Source organism: Halichoeres trimaculatus, unplaced genomic scaffold, assembly GCF_033239565.1.
Source record: "Halichoeres trimaculatus isolate MK-OKI-2021-1 unplaced genomic scaffold, fHalTri1.1 fHalTri1_scaffold_23, whole genome shotgun sequence".
NCBI lineage: Eukaryota > Metazoa > Chordata > Actinopteri > Labriformes > Labridae > Halichoeres > Halichoeres trimaculatus.
In genome coordinates, this window is record NW_027437201.1 from 1,545,432 (window position 1) to 1,570,053 (window position 24,622).

A 24,622-nucleotide genomic window follows, 5' to 3' on the forward strand; every position below is an offset into this window, starting at 1 on the left:
AGCCCATTGTACTGAGAAAAGTTGATGAATGACAGCTATTCTCAGCAGTGTGTAGGAATGTGTGTGTGTGTGTGTGTGTAGGTGTGTGTGTGTGTGTGTGTGTGTGTCTGAGGAGGAGGAGGAAGCAGCGATAGATGGAGACCCTGTTGCTGAGTGTTTCCGTCGCTGACTCGTTGCTTTGCTGTCTGCTGCTGTGCCTGTTTAAAAATGCATCAGAGCGACTGCTGAAACGTCCATTTACATCTGTCACACAGTAACCCAGGAGTGTGTGTGTGTGTGTGTGTGTGTGTGTGTGTGTGTGTGTGTGTGTGTGTGTGTGTGTGTGTGTGTGTGTGTGTCTGTGTCTGTGTAGGTGTGTTTCAATATTTGCTGGAGCCGTACAGATAGATGGGATGAGTCTTTCTCTCCTTTCAGGTTGAATCCTTAAACAAAGAGATGATTCTCCTTCTCCTCCGTCGTCTGAATAAATGTAAAGAAAGCTGAAATTTAAAAACCAGTCTGTCCACTGGCTGTTTGCTCTGTAACTACACACACTCAGCCTACAGCCAGGATGTTAAAGCTTTCTGAGTATGTGTAATGTTCTGCTCCTGGTTTTTAATTTTAGAGGTTATAATTTATTCGGTTGCTGATGTTTCTGCGATCAAACCGTGAACAGGAAACTGTTACATAAGAGCGATGTCACAGATGTTCGTCTGAGCTGCTCTTTGTTTGACCTGCAGGACGAATCAATAATTACAACAAAACAAACCCACTCCATCCCACACACGCAGGTTCTCCTGGCAGCAACCACCAGCAGAGATTAAGAGAAATATAACAGGTCTTATGATCAGGAGCACTAAAGCAGTGCTACAGGATTAAAGGACCAGTCTGTAGAAACGCTGAGCTCAGGTCAGCTCTTTGGAAACTTTGACACTGAGTGTGGCCTGTGATATAAGACCTGTTTACTTTGACTCTGAAACTTTTATCTCTAAATCCACAGAAACAAACTTCACAGAGGAAGTGTCACAGAGCTGCTCACACTGACAGGGGAACTCATTAACTGGTAGAAAGTGCTCGTAGAGTCCGCTCAGCTTCCTGTTTTCAGCTTAAAGTGCACTTAAAGAACGGGGACGTGGAGCAGGACCATTCCATGTATTTGATCTGTGAGAGCTTTGGTCTCGATCTGCTGGTTTCCTCTCAGAGACTGAAGGGGTCAGAGGGGTCTGAGGAGACGGGCCAGGCTGAGCGGCCCACTGAGAAGAAGCTCATTAAGAACCTGAACAGCCATGTTCAGTGATCCGTCTGCAATCTGGGGGCCAATTAACCGTATTCAACGAGGAGTCCCTGTACGATCTGCCCTCCAAACCTCTCAGAGCCACGAGGATGCTGATTGGCTCTGAGCGCGTGACGCTCTGTTACTGTTCACGCCTTTTTCTGCAACTGTAGACGCCAAATGTCATGTGATCTGTCAGCTGATGGGCTCAGAGAGTGGGCTCCTGGAGGAACACTGAAGGATGGCCTAAAGACACCAAACCACGGGTCACCAAAGCAAAATTAAGGCAGAAGAATCTTAGACTGATGCTTAGGGTACCATGAGACAGATTTCACCACAAACAAACAAACCTGAGAAACCATAACGCAGACACCATAGGTACCCTGTGACAGGTAACAGAGGGTAACTCAGAACAGCACCACATGCACGCTTGAAGAACTGAAGCTTTGGGTACTTAAAAACAGATTTCACCTAAAATACACAAACAACACACCCTTTACTGAGTCTGCCTACAAACCTAGAGTACCTATAAACACAGAGGGTACCTCAGAGCAGCTTTTCATGTATGCTAAAGGGCGCTTTAGCAATAGCTTAAAGGTACCACGAAACGTGCTGTTAGAAGCATCCTACACAGAGGGGTACCTCCTACCAGACTGAGTGTTACAAATGTGTGCAGAATGCTGAACCCCCTTCTTTCTGTGGCCTGAAGAAGACAAGACAGATCATTAGAGTTCTGTACAGAATTTATAAAGGACACCTTGAAAGAGACATGTTAAGGAAGCCTTTTCAACACTAAGAGTACAGCAAAACAAATGCTAAAAGGGTACCCCAAAAATGATGCTACCATCCTTAGGACTGCATTCATTTTGATAAACTTTAGAGGGGACATTTGACCAGTTTCCATAAGCACAATAAAAAATAAGGGTACCACAAAACAGACTGAACCTCCAGTGACCTTTAACAGATTCAAAAGGAAGCTCTGGAGGGACATTTAGAGGTACTATGAAACAGGTTACAAGAGCTTCACTGAAACTGACTCTGCAGGATTCTGATGCAGATGAAAGAAGGTACCAGGAAACAGATGATTTTTCTAAGTTTTTTTTTTATATATATATATAAGAGTACATTGTAATAAGCAGATACAAATCTTAAACTGTATATAGAGTGGGCAGCGTGGCTCCACCATTTACCATTGTAAGGTTTTGAAGCCCAAATACCCCCATCACAGGCGCAGCCATTGTAGCAGTTGTGCAGCCTGAGTCTGCGCAGTAGATACTGTGAGGGATTCTGGGAGAATCTGAGTGGAGCTGGTGACAAAAATAATCTTTATTTTTTTTTCTTTAGAGAGTCTTACCACTTCTTGACTCTACCTCCTGACATATTTTACAATCCCCGAAAAAAATACTGTCAATCATCGTTAAACATGACGTAAAGCCTGGTTTTTAACCTGGTATAACTAATGAAAACAAAACTGTTCAGAAAAAAGAGGACTTGACTACAAGACAGCCAAATGATACCTTCAAATCACCACAACAATCTGATGTGAGACACATTTCTCCGAGGAGTATTGAATTCTTAAAGTTTGACCACATCCCATCTGGAATGACTGGAAAGCTGGATTTTTTAACCTGTACTGCAGCCAGTCACCAGGGGGAGCAGTTTTTGTGGAGACCTCACTTCGAGCTGAGCAGGCGGACGTCCATTTTTTTAACAGTCTATGGTTCAAACTAGGAAGTAAAAAGCATTAGCTAAATCTGAGCTGGAAACAAGTGGGTACCCTGAAACAGACAAATGTCGACAAGATGCTGCAACAAATATGCACTAAACAGTGTTCAAAGACAGATGACATTGTTTCGATTCATAGGGTAACTTAAAACAGTGTTTTAAGGAACAGTGTTCATAAGAAAAATAGACTTTAAGGAACTAGAGGAAGCTCTGGAAAGAGTCTGAAGGTCATCAGACAAGGAGCAGAACCCATAAAAACATAACTGCGGTTTGGAAAGACAGGAAACAGAAAACACGCCTTCACAAACACCAGAGGAAACACTTTCAGTCTGGACTCAGAGCGGTCTGTCTGTGTTTAAACAGGACGGTTCACTAAGAGTGATGTAAAGCCCGTCCTGTTGTTTGATAACGCCGTGGGTTCGTTATTTAATGACTGACGTGCTCTCCAGATTGTCGGGTTAAATGGGTCCTGATTTAAATTGCTAAGAGGATGTTTATCTGTCAGTATGCTGATGACACAGCTGTGTGTCACTCAGATTCACTTCCTGAATCAAACATATATCTGCGACCAGGCGGCTGAAAGCAGAGGCTCCTGTTGGACTGTGTCCTCTGCTTTCAGCTGTCCTCACCTCCATCAGACGATTACTCACACTAAACCAGAGACCTCCGGAGAATACCTCCTTGGTGAGTTTGCATAACAACATCCAGATGGCACAGAAGTGACTCAGTAATCTGACATTTGGCGTGGCATTTTGTTTCACATCACACTTCCAAACATCACATTCATAAACTGCTCACGAGGGGGGAGGAGGAGGAGGAGGAGGAGGAGGAGGAGGAGGCCCGCTGAGCCACACAACACAGAACACCTTGAACTGCGAGCAGAGGTTAAAAAGTGTGTGCAGGATCGATGGTGGTCACACGCTGAGAGGCATGTGGGAAACCATCACAACATCGATCTGAGAGAATCTGCATTCTGTCCCACAACTGAACCACCTCCTCACCAAATCCAGAGGATGATCCCTGCGGTCTGTGTGTGTGTGTGTGTGTGTGTGTGTGTGTGTGTGTGTGTGTGTGTATGTGTGCGTGTTTGGCTGCAGTCCCTTGGCTTTCCATGAATAGGGACGTCATCCTGACAGTCGAAATGAAGCAAATGAGGCTCTGAAAAACATCACGTCTGTCTCTGTCATCTCTGTGACAACGAAGAGACAACACGCAAACAAACAAGGTCGTCAGAGGATCCAGAGAAACGACTGAGCAACCTCCAGATGTGAGCAACCAAAGAAACAAGGCCGGCAATACCCAACGCAACTCAACGACTGTAGACAGACATCACGTTCACATAGGTGCTAACCTGAGGATGCCACAAGACATAAAGACGCTGGAACGCTCTGGGAGGAGTTTTCAGAGAAATGATGACGCCCCAGAGAATAAATGAGGCAATAAAAGAAGACGACTGATGCCTGTAGTCTAAACTGAGTTTCCTACTTGAGTTTTACTATTTCTTCCTCATAAAATTTGACCCTGACTGCTTTATGTTGATACTTTGTTGGTGTTTCCTCTGACTGGTGTTGCTCAATTTTCAAATTTTTTATCATTTTGATATTAAATCTGAGGTTTATTTGCTCATTTGTACTGTTATTACTTTCAAGTGATACGATCTCAAACTTCACTCATCAGTAAATCAAACGTCTTTGTTGATCTAATTAGAGAGAATGGGTCTGGAGCAGCTTGTGCATAAAACAGAAACAGTAAAAATGTAAAGAGATAAAGTTTGAATGAGGACCTTCTCAGATAAACAGAATGATAAATGATTAGACTAATAACACAATGAGCGGATCAGTCTGCTTTCTGAATACTAAACCCTCCATCAGCTCTGTCCACTGACAGAGAGGTGAATCATTCAGCGCCGTAACCATTACGACTGAGTAAAACATGACAACGCCCTGATGGTAACAGGAAGTGTTCATTTGTAAATACAAAAGAAGTGAAGCTGAAACACCTGCTGCCTCAGGAGGATGGTGCTCAGAGTTTGAAAAGACTTGGTTGAAAGAAAAGGTTGCATTCAGGGACGAATTCTGCAGCTCAGACCCTGAGCTTAAGATACCAGAAATCTTAAGGAGGAAAAACTCCTCAGTTTGTATTCCTCACCCAAAACACACTGATAAACAGAATAATTTCAGAAAACTACTACATCTGTGAATTTCTGAAATATTCAAAGAAAAAATTTTCAAAGTTTGTGAATTGCCCCGTGCAGAGGCTCTCCTCATTTTCACACCGTGCTTTTATTCTGAAATTTTGTGTAGTAATTTGGTGATGGACATCACTTCAAAGCTCTCTCTGCTAAATACCCCCCCCCCCCAAAAAAAAAAAAAAAATATATATATATATATATATATATATATATATATATATATATATATATATATATATATATATATATATATATATATATATATATATATATATATATATATATATATATATATATATAAATAGATAGATAAATAAAATTATATTAATTAATTCATTAATTAAAATCAAGTAAAAATCATGAAATAAATTAATAGCAGAAAGTTTATGACTGTAATTTGAGTTTCTATGGGTTAAATAAAGAGACCAAGGGTAACACATGAAGACAACCACAACATGCCAACATGTGAAGAAACTGTTCAGATATGCAGGATCTCCACAACGAAGTTTGCAAAAAAAAAAAAAAAAGAAAAAGAAAAAGAAAATGCATCACAAAATAAATAAAACTGAAGGATCAACCTCCAAATAAAAGAAAAAACAGGTTATATCTTTGAAAATAAAACCTTCACTGGGTCCAAAGCTGAGTTCACCTGGACAGGTGTCATGCCAGTTACAGGGCTGACATGTACAGACAGACAACCATTCACACACACTCCCTCCTTTGGCTGATTAAGACTGACAGATCAGCCTGATGAGCTTGTTTTTAGAGTGTAAGACAAAAGGTGAAGAGAACTGAAGCGTGCAGAGAAAGGTTCCTGGAGAACTGGGGGGTCAGACCAGGAACCTCTTTGCTGTAGCACTAACCACTGCACCCTGCATGAATGCATCACGTTAAACATCATTCACATGTACTATAATCACAAAAATAGTATTAAACAATGAGATTTGTCACAGTTCAGTTGCATTTCAGCCAACCACAACTAGTGTACGTGTACTACAGACGTTTGTCTCAAAAAGAAATCAAAGTTTATTGTTTGTTTCAAACATCCAGCTTCAGACTTCTGCAGGTAAGCCTCGTGTTCTGACTGATCCGTCTCCACACGGACCTCTGACTCTGTTCACTACTCGTCCTGGACTCAGCAGCACATCAACAACACCATCAACACTTCCCTGGAGGACAGGTCTAGAGATGAACCAGCAGGGGAGCCACAGAGTCACATCTGAAGACTTAAACTGAGCTGCTCTGTATGACGAGCTGCACACAGAGACACCAACAAAACAGACACAAAGTCACAATTTAATGGAAACCCTAAAGGCCCCGTATCTCTCTGCAACACAAGGGGCAGTGGGGGTGGGGGTGAGCAGAGATGATGTGCTCACAGGATAAACCCAGACAGAGCAGATAAGAGAGGAAAAGGTATGAAAAAGGAGGATGTGTTGGGGCAGTGGGATGAGGAGTGGAAGCATGGGTGAGTGATCGCACTGAGCCCCCCAAACGCCACACCACACAGCCACATCCCACCCCCCAGATCCATGAGAGAGCCCTCCTCAGTTCGCATCATGACATCCCTCTAAAACCTGCAGCATGGAGTCCCATTAGCCCTGCCGAGAAGAGCTGCTGGAGGCATGAAAGGCCCAGAGGAGGTGGCACTGCGTGTGTGTGACAGGTATGTCTCAGCTGACAGCGCGGTGCCACCTGCACGTCCCTGCACTCCTCTCACGGTGGAGGAAGAGGAGGAACGTGGAGCCACGGAAGGCCTGACATTTAACAAGCGACAGAGAGCGTTCACATTTAATCTCTAAATGTTAACGGCCATAATAGCTCCGCTTCACTCGGTTAGTGGGGGACAAAGCTTCGGGCCCCTGGACACAAGAAGCCCCCACCTCCTCATTGATTTCTGGGGCAGAGCGGGGGGCTTAACTCTGACCTAATTACAGCTGGGCTGATAATGCTTATATTTATAGCTCTGCTAATTTTAGCTTCTACTGCTCAATCTTCACCGGATGGCTGCTCCGAGACCCGAGCTTAAAACGTGGAATTACCCTGACAAAGGCTTAACCTACATCTCAGAGTCCAAGTCTCATTTTTATAATTAATGTCTGCTTCATTGCTGCTACATCTGATAGAATTCACAGACTGTCTATAAGAACAGGAAGTGGGGCTCTTATTGTCAAAGCAAAGACAAAGAGCCTGAAGAAAGGGGCAAAAGGCAGTCTGATTGGTTAAGAGTTGAACTTTTTGATCATTTATTCACTCAGTCAACATTTTCCTAATGAGTCTATAGTCTGGATCTGTGGTTGCAAGTCTATCAGAGCCCATTTAGGCTGCTTCATTCCAAAACTGTTGTCATGTAAACGGCCCCTAAGAGTCACACAGAGCAAAAAACAGGGAAGCCAAAATTAGCATGCACATCTGATGCATCTTGCAAGCAAAGCTGGAGCATCAGGGAGTCCCCTTCATTGGCTCTCTTCTAAATGTGCTGGATTTAGGCTCCAACAATCTGCAATGGACACATGCTAACAGGTCAAGCTTTGGTGGTCATTTTTCTCTACAGTCTGTTAGGTTAAAGGTAGGGACTGCAGGAGTTTTGGTTACTTGTTAGTAAACACAACATTCAAACTAGGCTCCTCCTACTTGGCTCAGTGCCAGCAGCAGCACACACCCACAGCCTCCTACTGTGACCACATGAACACACTCACTAGCCCAGCAACCACCTGTAGCATCATGTTTCTACGTGGAGAGACTTGAAAGCGGTGCACCTGACTTGGCATGTTAGCACAAGCTAATCACGGGTATTTGACACATGCCTGGTTGGCAGAAAGCTAACTCACGTTGCTCTTTATCCTGTGCTGCTCTACAAGTTCCTGAAAGCCAGTGGAAGTGGAGCCAAGCTCCACCCTTGTTTGGGAAAAAACTTAATCTGTTTGGAGTTTTTTGTTTTCACTTTGGTTGTTTTTCTTCCTCCGTGCTGCGTCCACTATTGTAGCTGCTCTGATTCGCTTCTTCCACTCGCTAATCAACACACAAAGTCACTTGCATACGAGGTGCAGTGTGATTGGCTGATATAGCTATGCTTACTGTCCGCCCATAAACGGCCCAACACAACCACAAGGTGTTTATACATAATTTGCCTAAAGGAGACTTAATCCAAATTTAAATACTGTGGGCTTAGCATCAGGTTTTTGAAACATTTGGTAAAGTTGTCCTGGTTGGTGGATGATTAAAGAAATGAAACTCAAACAACTCAAAAGCCTCTAAAAGAAATGAAACAGGATTAAATTAAATTATGAATCAATGCAGAGCACAGCATGGACCAGTGTCAGTAACATAGAGTAAAACAGGCTCTGTTAGCCACAGGGTGTTCATCGAGACCGGAAATGTCCAAACTCTAAATAATGGAAGCCTGTGAATCCATCCTGATCAGTCTTACCACGGTGTGCTGCAGCGTTTAGTGCCGACAAAAAGAGAGGAGGATGAATATGCAAAACAAAGGTAACAAGAGAGAAAATAATGAGCTGTGTGGGCTGCTCCTCTACGAGCTGTCTGAGCAACTGACATCCAGACCGTCATCATAATTCAACATCCATTTAATCTCACGTCCTCACCAACACAGCCATCAGACAAGCAAATTATGTTTTTCTCCAAGTCCAGAGACGGAACTTGAAACAGCCGTTCATTATGACCTCTCTCTGCTGCAGTAATAAGTTTTCTTTTTCAGGTAATTTCTCTCCTGGAGGCTCAGAGGAGGGGGAAAGGAACACAGTGAACACCGCGCCAACAGGTCTGATGTGTTTTTATCGTGAAATCTAAAAACACATGAGCAGATGTTCTGCTGTAGTTACACATCAAACACATGAGTTCTCTGTCTGTCATAAGAGTTAGCAAACTTTTTCTCTACATGAGAATGAAATGAAGTGAAAACATAAATATAAATCAGTCAAATCTAAAGGAATCAAAAAGGGATATACGTAAAAAGTTGTAGTTCACTGAGTGTCCACTGGAGGTTGTCCTCAGCAGTGAGTCAGTCCCCATAGAGTCTCATGTTTAAGAGTCCAACTTTACAGCAGAAATAAACACGTTGACAGCCTGGTATGATGAAAAAAAATATTTTTTTTTTGAGCACCCTACTTTAAGGGTTTACATCCTGTAGCTCTGGAGCCTCATGTGTTTTTTTGACTCCTTTGCAGTGGCTCCTTGTAGCTTTAAAAAAGATTGAAATAAAGACTCTTTATTTTTCTTACAGGGGGTATCGATGAGTAAAGACATTGACACTTAAAAACACATGCGTTAACATTTTGTTGATCTAAAATGCGCCAACTTGTGCAATAAAGCTTTCAATTTTTTAAATACTTTTGCCATTTCTTAAATCAGCAGATTTGGTCAATTATAATTTTTGATTATTTTCTGCAAATTTTTTGAAATGCCTAAGTTCTAAGTTCCTAAAATCTGCAACTTTTCAAAATTCCATAAATTTTGCAAATTTATGAAATTTAAAATATTACAAATTTTTCATTTTGTAAATATTTGTAAAAGTATTAAAAATAAAAAAAATAAGACATCACATGTACAATCTTATAAACACAAAAAAACTTCTCTTTAGATAACTATTTACTATTTTTATTTTACTACGTCTAGAAATGTAAACACTTTTTTTGTCTTCATTATGAAGATAAAGTAGATTTTGTGGCTCCTGAATGACTCTAGTCCAGGTGAGACGAGGCAAAATGGCTCCTAGGACAGTAAAGGTTACAGACCCCTGCTCTAGTTTGATAATCTCACTATGTGGAAATCAATAATGCTAATCTTAATTAGCAATGAGCATAACCCTCTCTCCAAAGACACACAGTGACAGCAGCAAACAGTGCAGACTAACACCAGTCCACACACCAACAGCTGACATCCTGGCAGCCATGTCTGTTAGTCATGGTCTTGTCAAAGTCGTAGTTAGCCTCTTTAGAAAGGAGCAGGACTTCTAACCAGCTCTAAGTACATGATCTGATTAGGCTGAAGCTCTCAGTTTTTTCCAAGTTATGAAAAAAAGTGATGAAACCAGAGTGGATTTAACTTCTAGCTCCAGCTTGTGCTCTTTAGACAGGGGTTACTGATTATATTTTACCATTTTTATGCAAAATATAAGGATTATACTGATCTCAACCAAGGGCTAGCTCAGTGTGGATCACAGGAATATAAAGAAACTGTTAATTTGGTCAAACTAGGAAGCACCTAGGTCAGGCTGTACAGTCTGCAGCCTACATGTCCATACAGGGGTCAAATTTTGAATTTGAAGAAAGGTGGAGCACCCAGGTGGGAGTCACCCCACCTGGGTGTTATGGGTTAAATTACGGTAGTTTCTCAGCCTAAGACCTGACAGCTATGGTTTGTTCCTGCTGCTGGCACTAACCTTGCAGAAGCTGGCACCAAGGCCACTGCAAGTGGCAGCTCTTGGAAGGCTAGTGACAAAGTTCAGTTTGGAGAAGCAGTGGAGTGTTTTTTTTTTTATTTATTTATATATATTTTTTTCATACTAAGGGGGATTAATGGGACAATACTAATATGGTACAACAGTGGGAAAGAGGGGTGCAATACGGGAGAAAACAGCAATGCATATGGCCTCCCACTCATACTAAGAAAAGACTGTAGGAGCTAAAAAAAATATAATTTAAAAGAAAGAAATTAAGTCATGTGGATACAAAGACTTTTTTCTCTGTAAACACAGCAGAACAAAGTGAAACTCTCCAGTCTCTGAGGGTTGGTGATGTAACCTTCAGTCCAAAACATGAATTCACAGCCCCAGCAAATCTAAATTCTGCACGCTTTAAACAAGGAAACAGGGCAACAGCTAATGTGCAGCTGTTTGTACTGGCTGTGTCGTTTCTGACGGCAGCAGAGGATGTGCTGCATTCATCAGCACTGCAGGAAGAAGTGAAGCAGTTAGAGGTGGAAAACACCATCAACTCCTGCAACAAAGCACTGAAACATAAAAACATCCCAGCTCACGGTGACTTCTGCTCACAGTGACTTCAGCTCACTGCAGCATTATCAAACATTTCAGTGGTGACACTAAAGAGCACTGAGGAAATGTCTCTCCATCCAGCTAATGTGCTTTATATTGGTGCCATAACCATCTGTAGTCTGAAGGTCTGCAAACAGGCTCTGGAGTTTGATGTCTGTGTGTCAGATGGAGTGTGAGGACCAGTTAACACAGTTATAGAAAGGGCAGGAACGAGCAGCTGCACTGACGCTCAGATATCAGTCTGCATTCACAGATAACTCCACTAATGAGGGACTCTCCAGCTGCTGATAGCAAAGTCCCTGTGTTCTTCTAGAGCAATAAACCCCATCCAGAGTGTCTCTCCATCCATACTGTCAGTAAGGATCGCTCCTTATCTCATAACTCACAATCACCCCCCCGGCTCCAGAGGCCGAGCGCTTACTTGACGTGTCAGAGCCTCTCCAGTTTGACAAATGTGCCCCCGTCGTCACAGCAGGGACGGGAGAGGGCAGGAGGTCGAGATGGACTTCATATCCAGCTCATTTTGAAATGTGATAGACAGTGAACCCCAGCGCAGACAACTGTGACCCGGTGTGTTGAAAGGCAATAAGAGATCCATTTTATTGAAGTAGTGCTTCATGATGTTCTTACAGAGCTCGTCTGCTCTCTCTCTAAAGGTAATAACCGCCCCTGAAAATCAAACAGTGCAACAGTTTGGCATTTCATGGCAGAAATCACACGCCAATAAAAAAGCCATTACTCCAACAGCTGATTGACATACAAACCGAGTCCATGCGTGGGCTTGTAGAAAAGCAGACTTCCTTTGAGAGGAGGCGGAGGACGAGGAAGAGGTAGAGGAAGAAGAGGAGGGTCCGTATATCTTAAGCAAGGATAAGCACAGATTTTTCTGATGTCTTCTTAAAATAAAAGAAGTAACATCATCAAAACTGCCTTTATCCATGCCTTCTATAAACCAGCCCTCCTCTCCACTGAGACGCACAGAGTCCGAGAGCACACACGCCAGAGAGGTTAGCGCATTCAGGTCAGTTCACACAGAGAAAGCTTCAGTGAAACAGTTCAAAACATACATTTCAAAGAGCAGGATTTACAACAGACTGGAGCTGGACCAGTCGGGTTTTAAGGCACAACACAATGACAGAATAAAACATGTGGGCCGGCCATAACAAACATCAAGAGGAGAGAATATTCACATTTACATTCAGCGTGTCCCAGTTTGCTTAGTGAGGACAAACTCTGCTCAGAGGAGCTGAAACTCCAAACGTCCTCTTTGTGATGTTTTCTGAAGGCGAGCCCACATCCCAACATTAATCTGAACAGGACCAGCTAGGGGTGCAACGGTACTCGTGTTTGACGTCTTCTCTGAAAACTGGTTTAGTGGAGCTTTGGTTTACAGGAAGTGACATCTACCTCACAGTCAGTCAGTTTGAGCTCCATGAAAAGGTTCTTATTCTGAGAGGAACAACAGCTGAGGCTTGGTTATGACAAAGTGCTGAGGTTCTCAAACATGATATGTAGCTCCAAAAACTAATCACAATGTTTCTTTACAACAGAGCGGGAAGTTGCTAAAATGTTCCTGAACCCATGCTGTTGGGTGTGTGGTTGCTGTCTTTTTAGAGGCAAGCCAATGTTTTTAATTTTGGCAGAACAAAGATTGGTCTTCTTACTAACTTCAAGAGAATCTGACAAAAAGTTAAACATAATGTAATGAGGACAGAAGATATAGAGTCAGTCAGGAATGTGAGGTTATGCTCTGAGGCAGGGATCTGCTACCTTTACTGTCCTAGAAGCCTTTTTTCCTCAGCTCACCTGGATTAAAGTCATTCAGGGGCCACAAAGTCTACTTTAACCTCATAATAAAGACTTTAAAGTGGATAAGAGGTTTTAAAATTGATTTAATTGAATATGTCATGTCTTAGTTTTCTTATTTTCAATACATTTTCAAATACTTCAAAACATTTTGAAATGTAAAAAAATTGCCAAATTAAAAAAAATGAATATTCAAAAATTTCAAAAATATTTTTTTTTGCAAAAAAAGACTATTTTGCAAAAAAAAAATAAAAAGTTAGCAAAAACTTTCTTATAGTTCTGAAATGTAAAAAAAGTGAAAATTAAACAAAAAATGGTGCAACAGCTACTCTCAAAAATTTCAAAAATTTCAAAAATTTTGAAGGAAAACTTGAATATGATAACATATTTTTATATCATTGCTCACTCAACTGTTTTTTTTATTTTTTGTTGTTGTCTACCGTTTCCTTTTCACACATGTAGCATGCATATTAGGTTGTAGCAGGTAGCAGACCCTCGCTCAGAGGTCCCTAGTTTCAGGTCCATGATAATGGAGAACTGACTACACCTCTCCTCTGCAGGTGTTTAAGTGGACGCTCAGTTAAAACCTGCTCCTCTAATGTGAGTTAATCTGTTCTGGTACCGTTCCACCCCCAGAACCAGCACACACAGACCCTACTGCACACACTCATCACACAGACAGGTGAGCTAAAGGTCAGAGGGGAAATACACAGGTTAGGTTAGAGAGGTTAACGGGAAGGCACTGCACTACAAGTAACACTGCAGGTTTAAGCTGCCTCCAAACACTGATCACAAAACTCAGATTAAACCAGATCATCACCGTTAATCTGTCGTTGAAACTCGAGAATCTTGACAGAGTGTTATGAGGCAACTTTAACCCTTTAAGAAAGAACAGCCATCCCTACCATGGTGACTCTGGGAGCGGACCGGCCAATGTTTTTCTCCTGGAAAACAGAACCAAGTGGTTATTGAACACATCGAGCTCTTTTATTAAAGATCAACAGAACAACACAGTTCACAATACAAACTACAGGATTTGACTCTATACAGCACAGTCTAACAGAGTTACATGTCTAAACAGGTAAATGAGGATACACTGTTACGCAGATGACACTCAGATTTACATATCAATACAAAATGATCACAGCAGTCTGTCACAGCTTAAATCACGCCTGTATAAGAGCAGCCAACCTGAGGGGAGCCAGTTTGGCCCAGTGGCCCCAGGTGAAGAGGCTCTAGTCCTTAAAACAGGCAGCTAGGTTTGACTCTGACCTGCTGCCCTTCATCAAGTCATTCCCAAACTTTCTCTCCCAGGTTCCTGCTTTATGCACTGTCCATCAGTTATACATGTCAAATAACTAAATAAGTCAATAAATAAATAAATAAATAGGTTTCTTAAAGATTTCAACATTATCATAGTCAAGCCACCAAATCTAAAGTCTGAGTCTGAGTCTTTGGTTTTGCAGTCTGTAAAGTCTGAGCTGAGTGGAGCCTCCAGGGACGTTTTCAAGTCAAGTTCCTGTCACCAGAGTCTGAATCGGTCACCCATTATTAATATTGTTCAGCAAGACAAGGGACTCTGTTTGACTCCAAACTACAGCCTGTGTTAACCTGGAGATAGACTCTAATACTGACCACATTTCTGCAGCTTGTAGTCACAGCCCTGTTTTTTGTATGTAAATGTGCATGAGGCCTTTCCTAGTGAGGAGCTTGTTTTTTCAGCAGTGGTTGATCTCTGCAGGTGTGGAGTAAACCCTGAAACACCTGCAGCACATTAAGCAGACTCTAAACCAACCAAACATCATGGACTCAGTAGGTGAATCACCTCAGGTGCTGGAAACCAAACACAAGTCATAGCGTTAAAAACACATGTATGGATTAAATACTCCTTGTCTCAGAAAGGGAGGACCTCCAAATCCAGATCTACGTGTTGTGGATTACACCTGATGAACAGGCACAGATCATTCAAACACTCTAGGTCCGTTCAGTGATGAACTGCTGAATCTCTACAGGGATAAAGACAATCCCAGAGCTCCCACATCCAGTGTCCCAGGTTTTATTTCTAACACTGACTGATGTCACCTGACACCATGACAAACAGCCCACACACACACACACCTACACATCATGGAGAAGCAGAGAGAATGCCATCAGGTGTGGGAGAAGACGGAGAGGAGCTGAAGCTTTGAGATCAGGGCCATAGGAGGAGGAGGAGGAGGAAGGGGAGGAGGATAATGAGAAGAAGAGAGGAGGTATGAGAAGTCAGTGTTGTTCCTCGCTCCCTGACACCACGGGGCTCCAGCCATGCAGCACTTTGATCCATCACTATTGATTTACCCTCAGCTTCTCATCGCTGCGGCCTCCCACACACACACTCACGCACACACACACACACACACACACACAAACAAACACAGCTACAGGGATGCTCTGAACAATATGCACACCAGGCTGACCTTAAACCCACTGACCAAATGAACCTCTGCAGTCTGGAGAGAATCCCCGATAAGAGCGGCGAGCGCTGCTGTAGGTACACCGAGGAGCATGAATTGCAGATTTTTCTACATGAGCTCACAGATAAGAGCAGGAGGTTCACACAGAAACCTCAGTGAAAGAAAGAGCTGGACTTCAGAGCACAGACAGCGTGAGGGAACACAATGTACGCTTACATCCCACCTCTACATCTGATCCTATTCCTTTACATAAAATCCATTTTTATTCAAGTGGGATGACTCACTCATGGATGCTGGTGCCCCCTGTGGACAAAGTAGGTCTTATAAAAACCCTTTTAGAGGGAGAAATGTCCTCGGGTGTTAGATTTATAATAGCCAGTGTTGTTGTTGTCAACCATGATGATGGATAAATTATTGTTTCCTCCTTTTTCATTAGGATAACGAGACGGTGACGAGTTCAATGTGTCTCTTTGATGACCAAAACGTAATGATATGTTTGTGAGTCTTTGATGACGAGGCGAGTCTGGAGATGTTAGTGGGTGATCCGTCAGACATTTAAATGCATGACGTGTCTGCCTGTTGTGTGTATTCTGTCTGTCAAAAGCTGAAAAGTATCCTATCCCTGTTTGGCCACACCCACCACCTGGCATGCAGCACACATTCTGCTCAACACACCTGTGACAGCACACACAGACCCTTCTTCAACCTACGGCATTGTGAAGTTTGGCTGAAGAAGCAGCATTAAGCTTGTTCTTTAAACTCTACATTAAAGCTGTGAGCAGCATAAAAATGTCAGTTTATTCTGTGGTCAGCTGTCAGAAATGATACAGCATCATGGAGTCTGACCATTACAGAGCTACCAGTGTTGACCGAGTGACCGTGCTAACTGGTGACTCTCAGCTGAACATGTCAGTGATGGTCAGGTCACACTTTACACTGTAACACCAGGAGCTGAGTTATTAAAACCTCAGGTAACCTGCTGATATTCTAAACCCAGTCAGGACTTGGTTTTGAGTTTGTGTTTTTGTTTATTTCTGGGTTTAGGATTCTCTTGTGTCTCACTTGTGATCTTGTGTATCTTCAGTTTCTTGGTAATTCTCTTTGTGTTTCTTGAGTGTTTTTTCCCCCTCCTGTGCATTTTGTTGTTCTCTGTGTTTGGTTTAGTTGTCCTCAGCTGTTTTCCAAACCGCCTACTACACTAGTACTAGTACTATTTTGGTTTAAGTTCAGTCTGTAGTAGGCAGTATGAGAAAACTTGTCAAATCTGCAGAATGTCAAAAACTGCTGGATGTCCTACTGATCCAGTAGGCCAGTGTTTCCCAACCCTGGTCCTGGAGGACCCCCTGCCCTGCATGTTTTTTATGTTCCCGACTCCAACACACCTGATTCAAATGATCAGCTCGTCATCAAGCTCAGCTCGAGCCTGATAACGAGCCATTCCTTTGAATCAGGTGTGTTGGAGTGGGGTAACATCCAAAACATGCAGGGCAGGGGGTCCTCCAGGACCAGGATTGGGAAACACTGCAGTAGGCAACGGACCAGTCTACCTGGCATACTGTTTCCCACAATGCACAGTGCTAAAGCTGTTTGTCTATGCAGGTGTCAGGTTTTGGTGAATTACTGCCATCTACTGGAAAAAGTCAGCATTTTGACTACAACACAACAACACTAATGTTAGAATGTCTGTGAGATAGAAGTAAAGTGATGAGAAACAAACACAAGTAAATCTTGTCACTTCTTGTCTTAAAGAGGTGTGTACTTCTACTAATTCATTAAAGTCCATATAAACTACTAATTTACTTTTTTTTTAACCATGCTTGGGTTAATGAAAGTTTTTTTTTTTTTCTATTAGATGAAAAACTAAAAAGTCAATCCTTTCCACATTTATTTTCAGTGAGCAAAATAACTTTCGGTGTAAGATTAAAAATAAAATATGATGATTCTGCTGTGATATGAATAACAAAATAACTCAAATGCTGAGATCTACTCATAGTTTGTTTTGTACATTTATAATAAAGGCAAATACAATCCATGATCTGTAGCTCCATTTTCTGGAACTGGAAATCAGAGTAGTATGCTACAAAACAGACCCAATAGAACAGTCAGACTGCAGACTGCAAGTCAAACTGTTTCCCTCCTATCTGATTGCCCCCCACGTGTTTCACCTGTGTCTTGTTTCCCACGTGTTGATTGTCCCTCTGTTCATACAGGCTCTGTTTCTTGACTTCCTTGTCAGTTCAATGTTTTCTGTGGCCTGCCTTGTGTCACTTGTTTCTGTCCCCCTCATGTCCCCCTCGTGTCCTCCTCATGTCCCCCACGTGTCCTCCTTGTGTTCCATCTCCACTGTTTCCTTTATCAGTCTTTTTCCCAGTTTTTTTTTTTTTTTAAATTTTGGTTAATGAATCCTTTTTTTCGTTGTATCTTTATCTGGGTCCTCCACCACTTGTTCCCTGCTCCTGCTGATTCAGTTATTACTAAGTGAATTTAATGAAAAAGTTGGTTTGGAGCTTAAGTTATGACCAAACATGGACTCACTATGGAGACTAAATAATATGTAAACCTATAATTATAAATAAACAGAAACACATTTTATGTTCAAAGGTCAGCTACAGTATATTATCAAACAACTACCCAGTCTTATCAGTAATTTTAAAACACAAAGTCAAACGACTCAAGCTCAGACAGCTGTCTAAAACAACACTGATGCTGACGTTGGGCTGATTTAGCTTCAGAAGATGTCATTCCTTTGTTTGTTTGTTAGATTAGTTTCTGTGTACTCGTCCAGGCGCTCTCTGCAGATCACAGTGAGTTCATTACAATGAAACATTTGTGGCGATGAATTAATGATCAGTGTATGTGTGTGTGTGTGTGTGTGTGTGTGTGTGTGTGTGTGTGTGTGTGTGTGTGTGTGTGTGTGTGTGTGTGTGTGTGGATGCTGCTCACACACTCAGCACCATTAACAAACATGCTTTATGAGATGCTACACAGGCTACATTATATGCTAATATGAAATCCATGAGAACGTGAAGTCTCAGTCATAAAAAAGCATTTAGTTTTATTGCAGCATACATCACAGCACGGCAGCAGCCCCTGGAGTCAGTGTTTGCACATTAGTATCTGAGCGGCTCTGATCGGATGCTGGATTTCACAGCTCTGTTTGTTTTTTTAGATCCCGTTCAGCTCAGAAACAGATCAAGGTGGAGCCAAACAGCTCACCGCTTCCTGAGGAAAGAGGCCGTAGCTTCCTCTGGCTGTTTCTCCTCCTGGCTCTGAGAGTGTTTGGAACACATGACACGTTTGCCGGCTGACATTTTGGCAAGCTGAGTCCATCATCCATCATTGATCTGAGGATGAAGCCCTGCTGATGTGTCAGGGCCGGCTGGGGTGAGGGTGGCTGGAAAAGCAGCTGAGCCTCTTGTTTGGAAGTTACCCTGGGCTGAGAGTGGGACCAAACGATGTGGAGTGCTGATGGTGAGCATGCTGGCAGGGGGATTTATCCAGGGAGGGGGTCTGCTCGGTGCACGGACTCCTTTTCTCCAGTGAGGCTGCAGCAGAGCATCAGGAAGCTCTGCCTCTTACAGCCAGCAGGGCTGAATCAGTCTATATGTAGGAGCATAGAGTGGTGCTGTTTACTGCTTTTGTAGCTCTGCTTTAAACATTTGATCCATTCACTGAAAGTTTCAACACCAGGCTATGAGGACCATCTGAAGTGTATGATCTCAAGCACAGGGTGCAGGGTGAACACAGACATCTCTGACCATGTATAACTGGTGGAATGGTGCACAACATAGACACCATGTAGCTTTGAATCTGAGGGTTTGAGCTGACCACATGCATCACCCTGCAGCATTTCAAACACGCACAGACTCCTGCTTAGTTGAGCTGAATCTGAGCGTTTTTCTCTCCTCTCTGCAGCACTCGTGTTTCCAAACAGCCGGCTGCTCGACACCAACACACGGTGAACTGAGACGATTGTTTGCTCGTGCAGCTCTGAGGGTAAAACTGCTGAATCCTGCTCTATCTCTCTAACCTTACAAGTTCCTGTTGACTAAAAACACTGCACGCATCATAAATACAGCGCAGAGTGTCGAGTCAGGAGATCTGCAACCAGAGCTTCAGGCATCAAGGTTTCGTGTCACATTTTGGTTGGAAATAACCGCACAGGAGCGCTCAGGCCTGTAAAGGGATCCGCCCGGTGTTTGCTGCTCAAACAGCGGGGTCACAAACACGTGAATTACCTGCAGAGCTCGCAGTGATGTGGAGGAAATACACTCTGTAACAGACTCATTCAAGGACATCTGAGCTTTGCTTCATCCCTCATCCTCTCATCTTGGTTGTTGACACACTCTGATGTTAAAGAGGCACATTTTCAGCTCCTAACACCCTGCTCTTAGGATCTGTGTGACCCGTGCAGTCGAGTTCATCGGGTACATCATGTTCCACACCACAGGACAACACGAGCTCCGTCCTCATCCTCCCCCTCAGCCATCAGATCCTCTCCCCACAGAGCAGCAGGAGATGACGGAGTGTGTCCTCTGGGAAAAACACTCCCCAGACATCAATACGTCGGCCTTGCATTACATGTCCGATGGATTTATCAAGCCATCGATAACTTATTGACGGGAAGAACGCTCAAGGTCAGCTTGGAGGAGTCTCCAGCAGCTGGGCTTATCCCCGTCCAGGAAGAGGTTAACGTCAGAGCTGATTCTGCTCCTCTGAGGGCGACGAGGGCAGGTTCCACTGCCTCGTGAAGGAAAATGACCGAAATAAATCTCAGCAGAGTTCATCAAGAGAGACGATCAATACTGCAGGATGGACGCTCTAAGACAAACAGGAAGTGAGATGACTGAGTTTAGAATTTCAACAGAGACGAAACAGCACAAATCGGTGATTGTGAAGTTACACACACTACAAATAACAGCATCACTTCTTCACATATAGCTCTAAAACATCACTTTTTATGACGATTAAGAAAAGTATTTGCTAAATATATCCGTCAAATATTACTTATAAATGTTTAATATTTTATTTAAAAATTAAATGTTTTATATGAATTTTAAAAATAAATGTCCTGATTCTAAACATTTAGGTTCTATTCTAAATATTTCGCTGAGATTTCTAAATGTTAAGATAAGACTTAATATTTCTCTAAGATTTCTAAATCTGAAGTAAAGATTTCTAAATATTTGCTAGGGTTAGGGTAACTGATATGCAAATTCACACTCCCGCTCACCAGAAGCACCAGAATAAAAGTCTGAGGAAGCGATTCAGCCAAGTGGGATTTGGAAAATGTCAAACTCAGTCGGCTAAATCAGCCTTTAAAAAAGAAACGTACCAAGAGTTGTATTTGCACTGATAAAGATCCTGTGGCCGACACTGAAGAGGTAGACCCTGACATTCTCCAAGTCCTGCTTGGCTGGGTCACTTCCTCCAACTTTTTTTTCAAGCGTACCTCAAGATTTAGAAATCTTGGCCATTATTTAAAGCTCTGCTTAAGATTTAGAAATCTTTGAGAAATATTTAGTCTTAGCAAAATATTTGGAAATCTTAGTTAAATATTTAGAATATAAAAATGTTTAGGAAATGTAGCCAAAACAATCAACATTTATATATAAAATTTGACAGGTATATTTCGCAAATATTTCTGTAAATCTGCATTAAACGTGATGTTTTAGAGCTAAATGTGGAGAAGTGTTGTTATGTGTGAGCAACTTTTCAGTGGGCGCCCCATACCAAGCTCATCAAATGCCAACACTTAACGTTTGCTGATGAAGCAGAACTGAAAACAGAGGAGGGGCTGATGTCTCTGCACACATTCAGTGACACACACTCCTGCGTGTTAGCAAACTAATGTCAGTTTGGGCTCTTTAAATGAAGATATGACATTTAAGGATTGTTTAAAGACTGACTTTAAAAATCTGACCTTTCACTGTCAACTTTGGCATTTAATTACAGAGGAAGAGCTCAAAGTTTGATTTGAAAATGTGCCTTTTTCTTTTCTCCTCCGTCTCCGTTTGTTTCTGTTTTCTCTCAATCAACACCTGACTGAGAGAGGATGCGCAGCCGCCGTGCTCCGCTAATCACGCCACATTAGCATATTAACAAATCAATTGGCACGAAGACGAGCCTCTCTGTGTACCTGTGGCAAAACACTGGGTGCAATATTATGCAGCGTGCTGAATGTGTGATTAGCTTTCACAGCCCTGCACCCCTACCCCAACACACACACATGTTCACACACGTACACACACGTACACAGCTCCCTGCTGGGTGTGTTGGATCGCTATCAGTCCCTGAGAAAGCTGCTTACATAACACGCTGCCAGCAGCACCAGCCCACGTCAGGCCCCATATTAGATGATAGCATCTTTAATGGCTCTTTGACAACGTTGCATCTCACTTGCAGTTTACGGAGACAAGCCTTTCTGCGTGTGAGCCTGTGTGAGCCTGTGTGTGTGTGAGAGAGTGTGTGTTCGCTGTGCTGTAAAATGAGGCGGTGTGTGATGAGGAGGAATAAAGAGAAGGATGTTGTTGTCGTTTTATGGAGACAGACCGAAGCTGTTTGGCCAACTTTAAGAGCAAGAAATACTTATGAGTCATTGTCGTAGCAGCTCGCGTGATGGTTAAAGACGTATTCTCCGGGGCTTGGAAATAACGATGTGAAATATTTATGCTGAGCTGGCTCAGGGTGTGGGACTGTGGAGCATGAAAGCCGGTCGTGACGTGATTAACAAGAGCAGAGTACAAAGTTGCCAGAGTTTACCGGTCTTCTTGCAGGGGGAGTAAAAAAAGCTTTCTTCATTAACTCTCCATCTCGTACAGCAATCCCCCAAGCTCAGATAGAGCGGGCCGAGCCAGCAAGGGGAAGATTAAGGCAGGGAGAGCGAGAGCACAGATTGGATAAAGAAGGGGAGAGTCTTATTTCAGTGCTTCACACACTGCTGCATGATCAAAGTAGAAAATGCTGTTTTAATTCCAAGAATCATATCTCATCTCCTGTCCACAAGCTCATTATAGAGAATTATGCTGCAGGACAGAGAGGAGGGAGGAAGAGGAGGAGGAAGAGGAGACAGAATAAACCCCCAAATCTTCCCGCTGTACTACAGAGTGCTTAATGCTCCCTGACACACTGCAAACCTGACCGACCTGCTCCAAATGTTTCAGAGAGGCCATCATGACCTTTCCTGCAACCCTGAGGCGTGTTCCTGCATGTGGCCATCCCTGAATAAAACATCCTGCAACACGGACGCACCAAGACGTAAATACTGGGACTTTAAGAAGAACTAAATCCAAATCTTTTGTTTGTCTTTACTGCACATCAGAATCAAACCGCCATGCTTCCAGACGGTCGTATCTCAAACTCAGACTCTACATCATGCACTCACACACCTGTGCACTTATGCATGCACCATGGGGGGTTTTCATGAGCACAGGGAGGACAGTTCTCCAGCTCTCAGCAGGCCCGCAGAGCTCCCCTCTCAGCGCCCATGGACTCAGTCAATCCAGCGTTTCTGTTGCCAGGTAATTAACACAGAACAGAGAGCGCCTCCTGGAGCTCCTCCGATAAAGAGACTTTCTCTGCCGCTAACTTTCAAAGGCCTTACAGGTACAGACCAAAAAATGCTGCAAAGCTCACAGACTGCAGGTTTGTATCGGCTGTGACAACGACAGGCAGGATGCATTGATACACTGATCAGTGTTTAACAAAATTGATGCGTACTGCATTGTTTTTGCAAGAGCTGAAATGCTGCTGACGATGCTTCATCACCAGACATGAAAAAATGACGAGGGTGCATCATGTGATGCGAGGAATACAAGCCCTTTTTGGGGACGAGGATGAAGCTCTACTTGTTTCATTTTGGTTTAAAAATCTGATCTTTAATACAGGAAGCGTCCTGGCCATATCACCCAATCAGAATAGAGATACACCTGTGATGTATGACAGAACCTAATGGTGGAAAACTTTTATCACTCAGCTAATTCCAGCAAGCCTTGTTTGAGGGAAGGAAACCCCTCCCTCCTGTAGGATTCACAACTTCTCAGCTAAGTCTTCACAACGAATTGAGCAAATTATTTAAACAAAACATTCTGGTGTTAGAAGGAAAACTGTCTTTGCTCGCCTTTTGATCTAGAATCTGTGATCAGAGATCAAGGATCAGCTGATACTCAAGTCTGGGAATCTGAGTCAGGATGAAGAGGGGTAAATATGGTACAGGAGTATCATAGTCTGAGGCAGGGAGAGCACACCTCTCCTCTCTTTTAAGGCTGTATTCACACCAGAAAAGTCCTTTGGTCCACTTGTTTGGTCCGGACTAAAAGCGGACTTTATTCTTTTCGTTTGGTGCGGTTCATATTCAGATTGGGCTTTTTGCAAGTGGACTATATTCTGTGAACACATGTGACGATGTGACGTGTGACGATCAGTGCTCTCATTGGACAGCACTGACAAAGGCGGCACACAGAATACAGACCTGGAAATGGAGGTAAATGTGTGTTTGTGCTCTTATTAGAGCTGCAAAATCATTTTCAGTTTCAAGAGCAGCTCCTTCAAAGAAGGCTTAACAACACATTTCAGATTTTGGAACAGAGAAGACGAATGAGCGCAGCAAGGAGACGCTATGCTCTGCGTGTCCTGACCCACAACATGCCAGCAACAGCGTGGCTTAACAGAAGATGGAGGATCAGGTATGAACCAAAGACGGTTAGGTTACGGTGGCTTTATAGGCCCAAAAGGCCCATGTATCCTGTAGTTAGTTCGAATGGACCTTGGTTTGTATTCAGACCTGCACTGGAGAACCACGAACCGCACCAGAGTTCGTTTGGAAGCAGACCAAGACCACCTCAAAAAGTGGGTCTTGGTCCGGTTGTTTGGTCCGCACCAGGGTTCGTTTGTATCTATTCACACCTGCATGAAAAGTCCGCACCAGCATGGGAAACGAACCCTGGTCCATTTAAAGTGGACCAAACAGTCCAGGTCTGAATACGCCCTAAGTGTATGCATGAAAAGCCAAGGCAGGGAGAGCAGCAGCAAAGAGTGAGCATCAGTGAGGATCCGTATGACCTTGATAAAATCAGACACAGCATTCAGGAGGAGCTGGGTGTTAGATCAGCTGAGCGTTTTGGAGCTTTTCTGATATTTAGTGGGGGTGTGGACGCTCAATTTGAAGCCAGGACACTTATTGA

General features: G+C 43.0%; 1 protein-coding gene across 15 annotated transcripts in view; it reads right to left on the reverse strand.

Moving 5' to 3' along the window:
• LOC141785049 (shisa family member 6) overlaps nucleotides 1-24,622 on the reverse strand; it is a 100,473-nt gene that overhangs the window by 17,334 nt on the left and 58,517 nt on the right. For 8 of the 15 annotated variants that reach the window (XM_074663144.1, XM_074663143.1, XM_074663147.1 and 5 more), the window contains exon 5: nucleotides 13,893-13,931. The exons of the other annotated variants lie outside the window; for them this stretch is intronic. In XM_074663144.1, coding sequence (XP_074519245.1) covers nucleotides 13,893-13,931 — 39 coding nt within the window. The remainder of the gene's footprint in view (nucleotides 1-13,892; nucleotides 13,932-24,622) is intronic. 15 annotated transcript variants of the gene reach the window in all.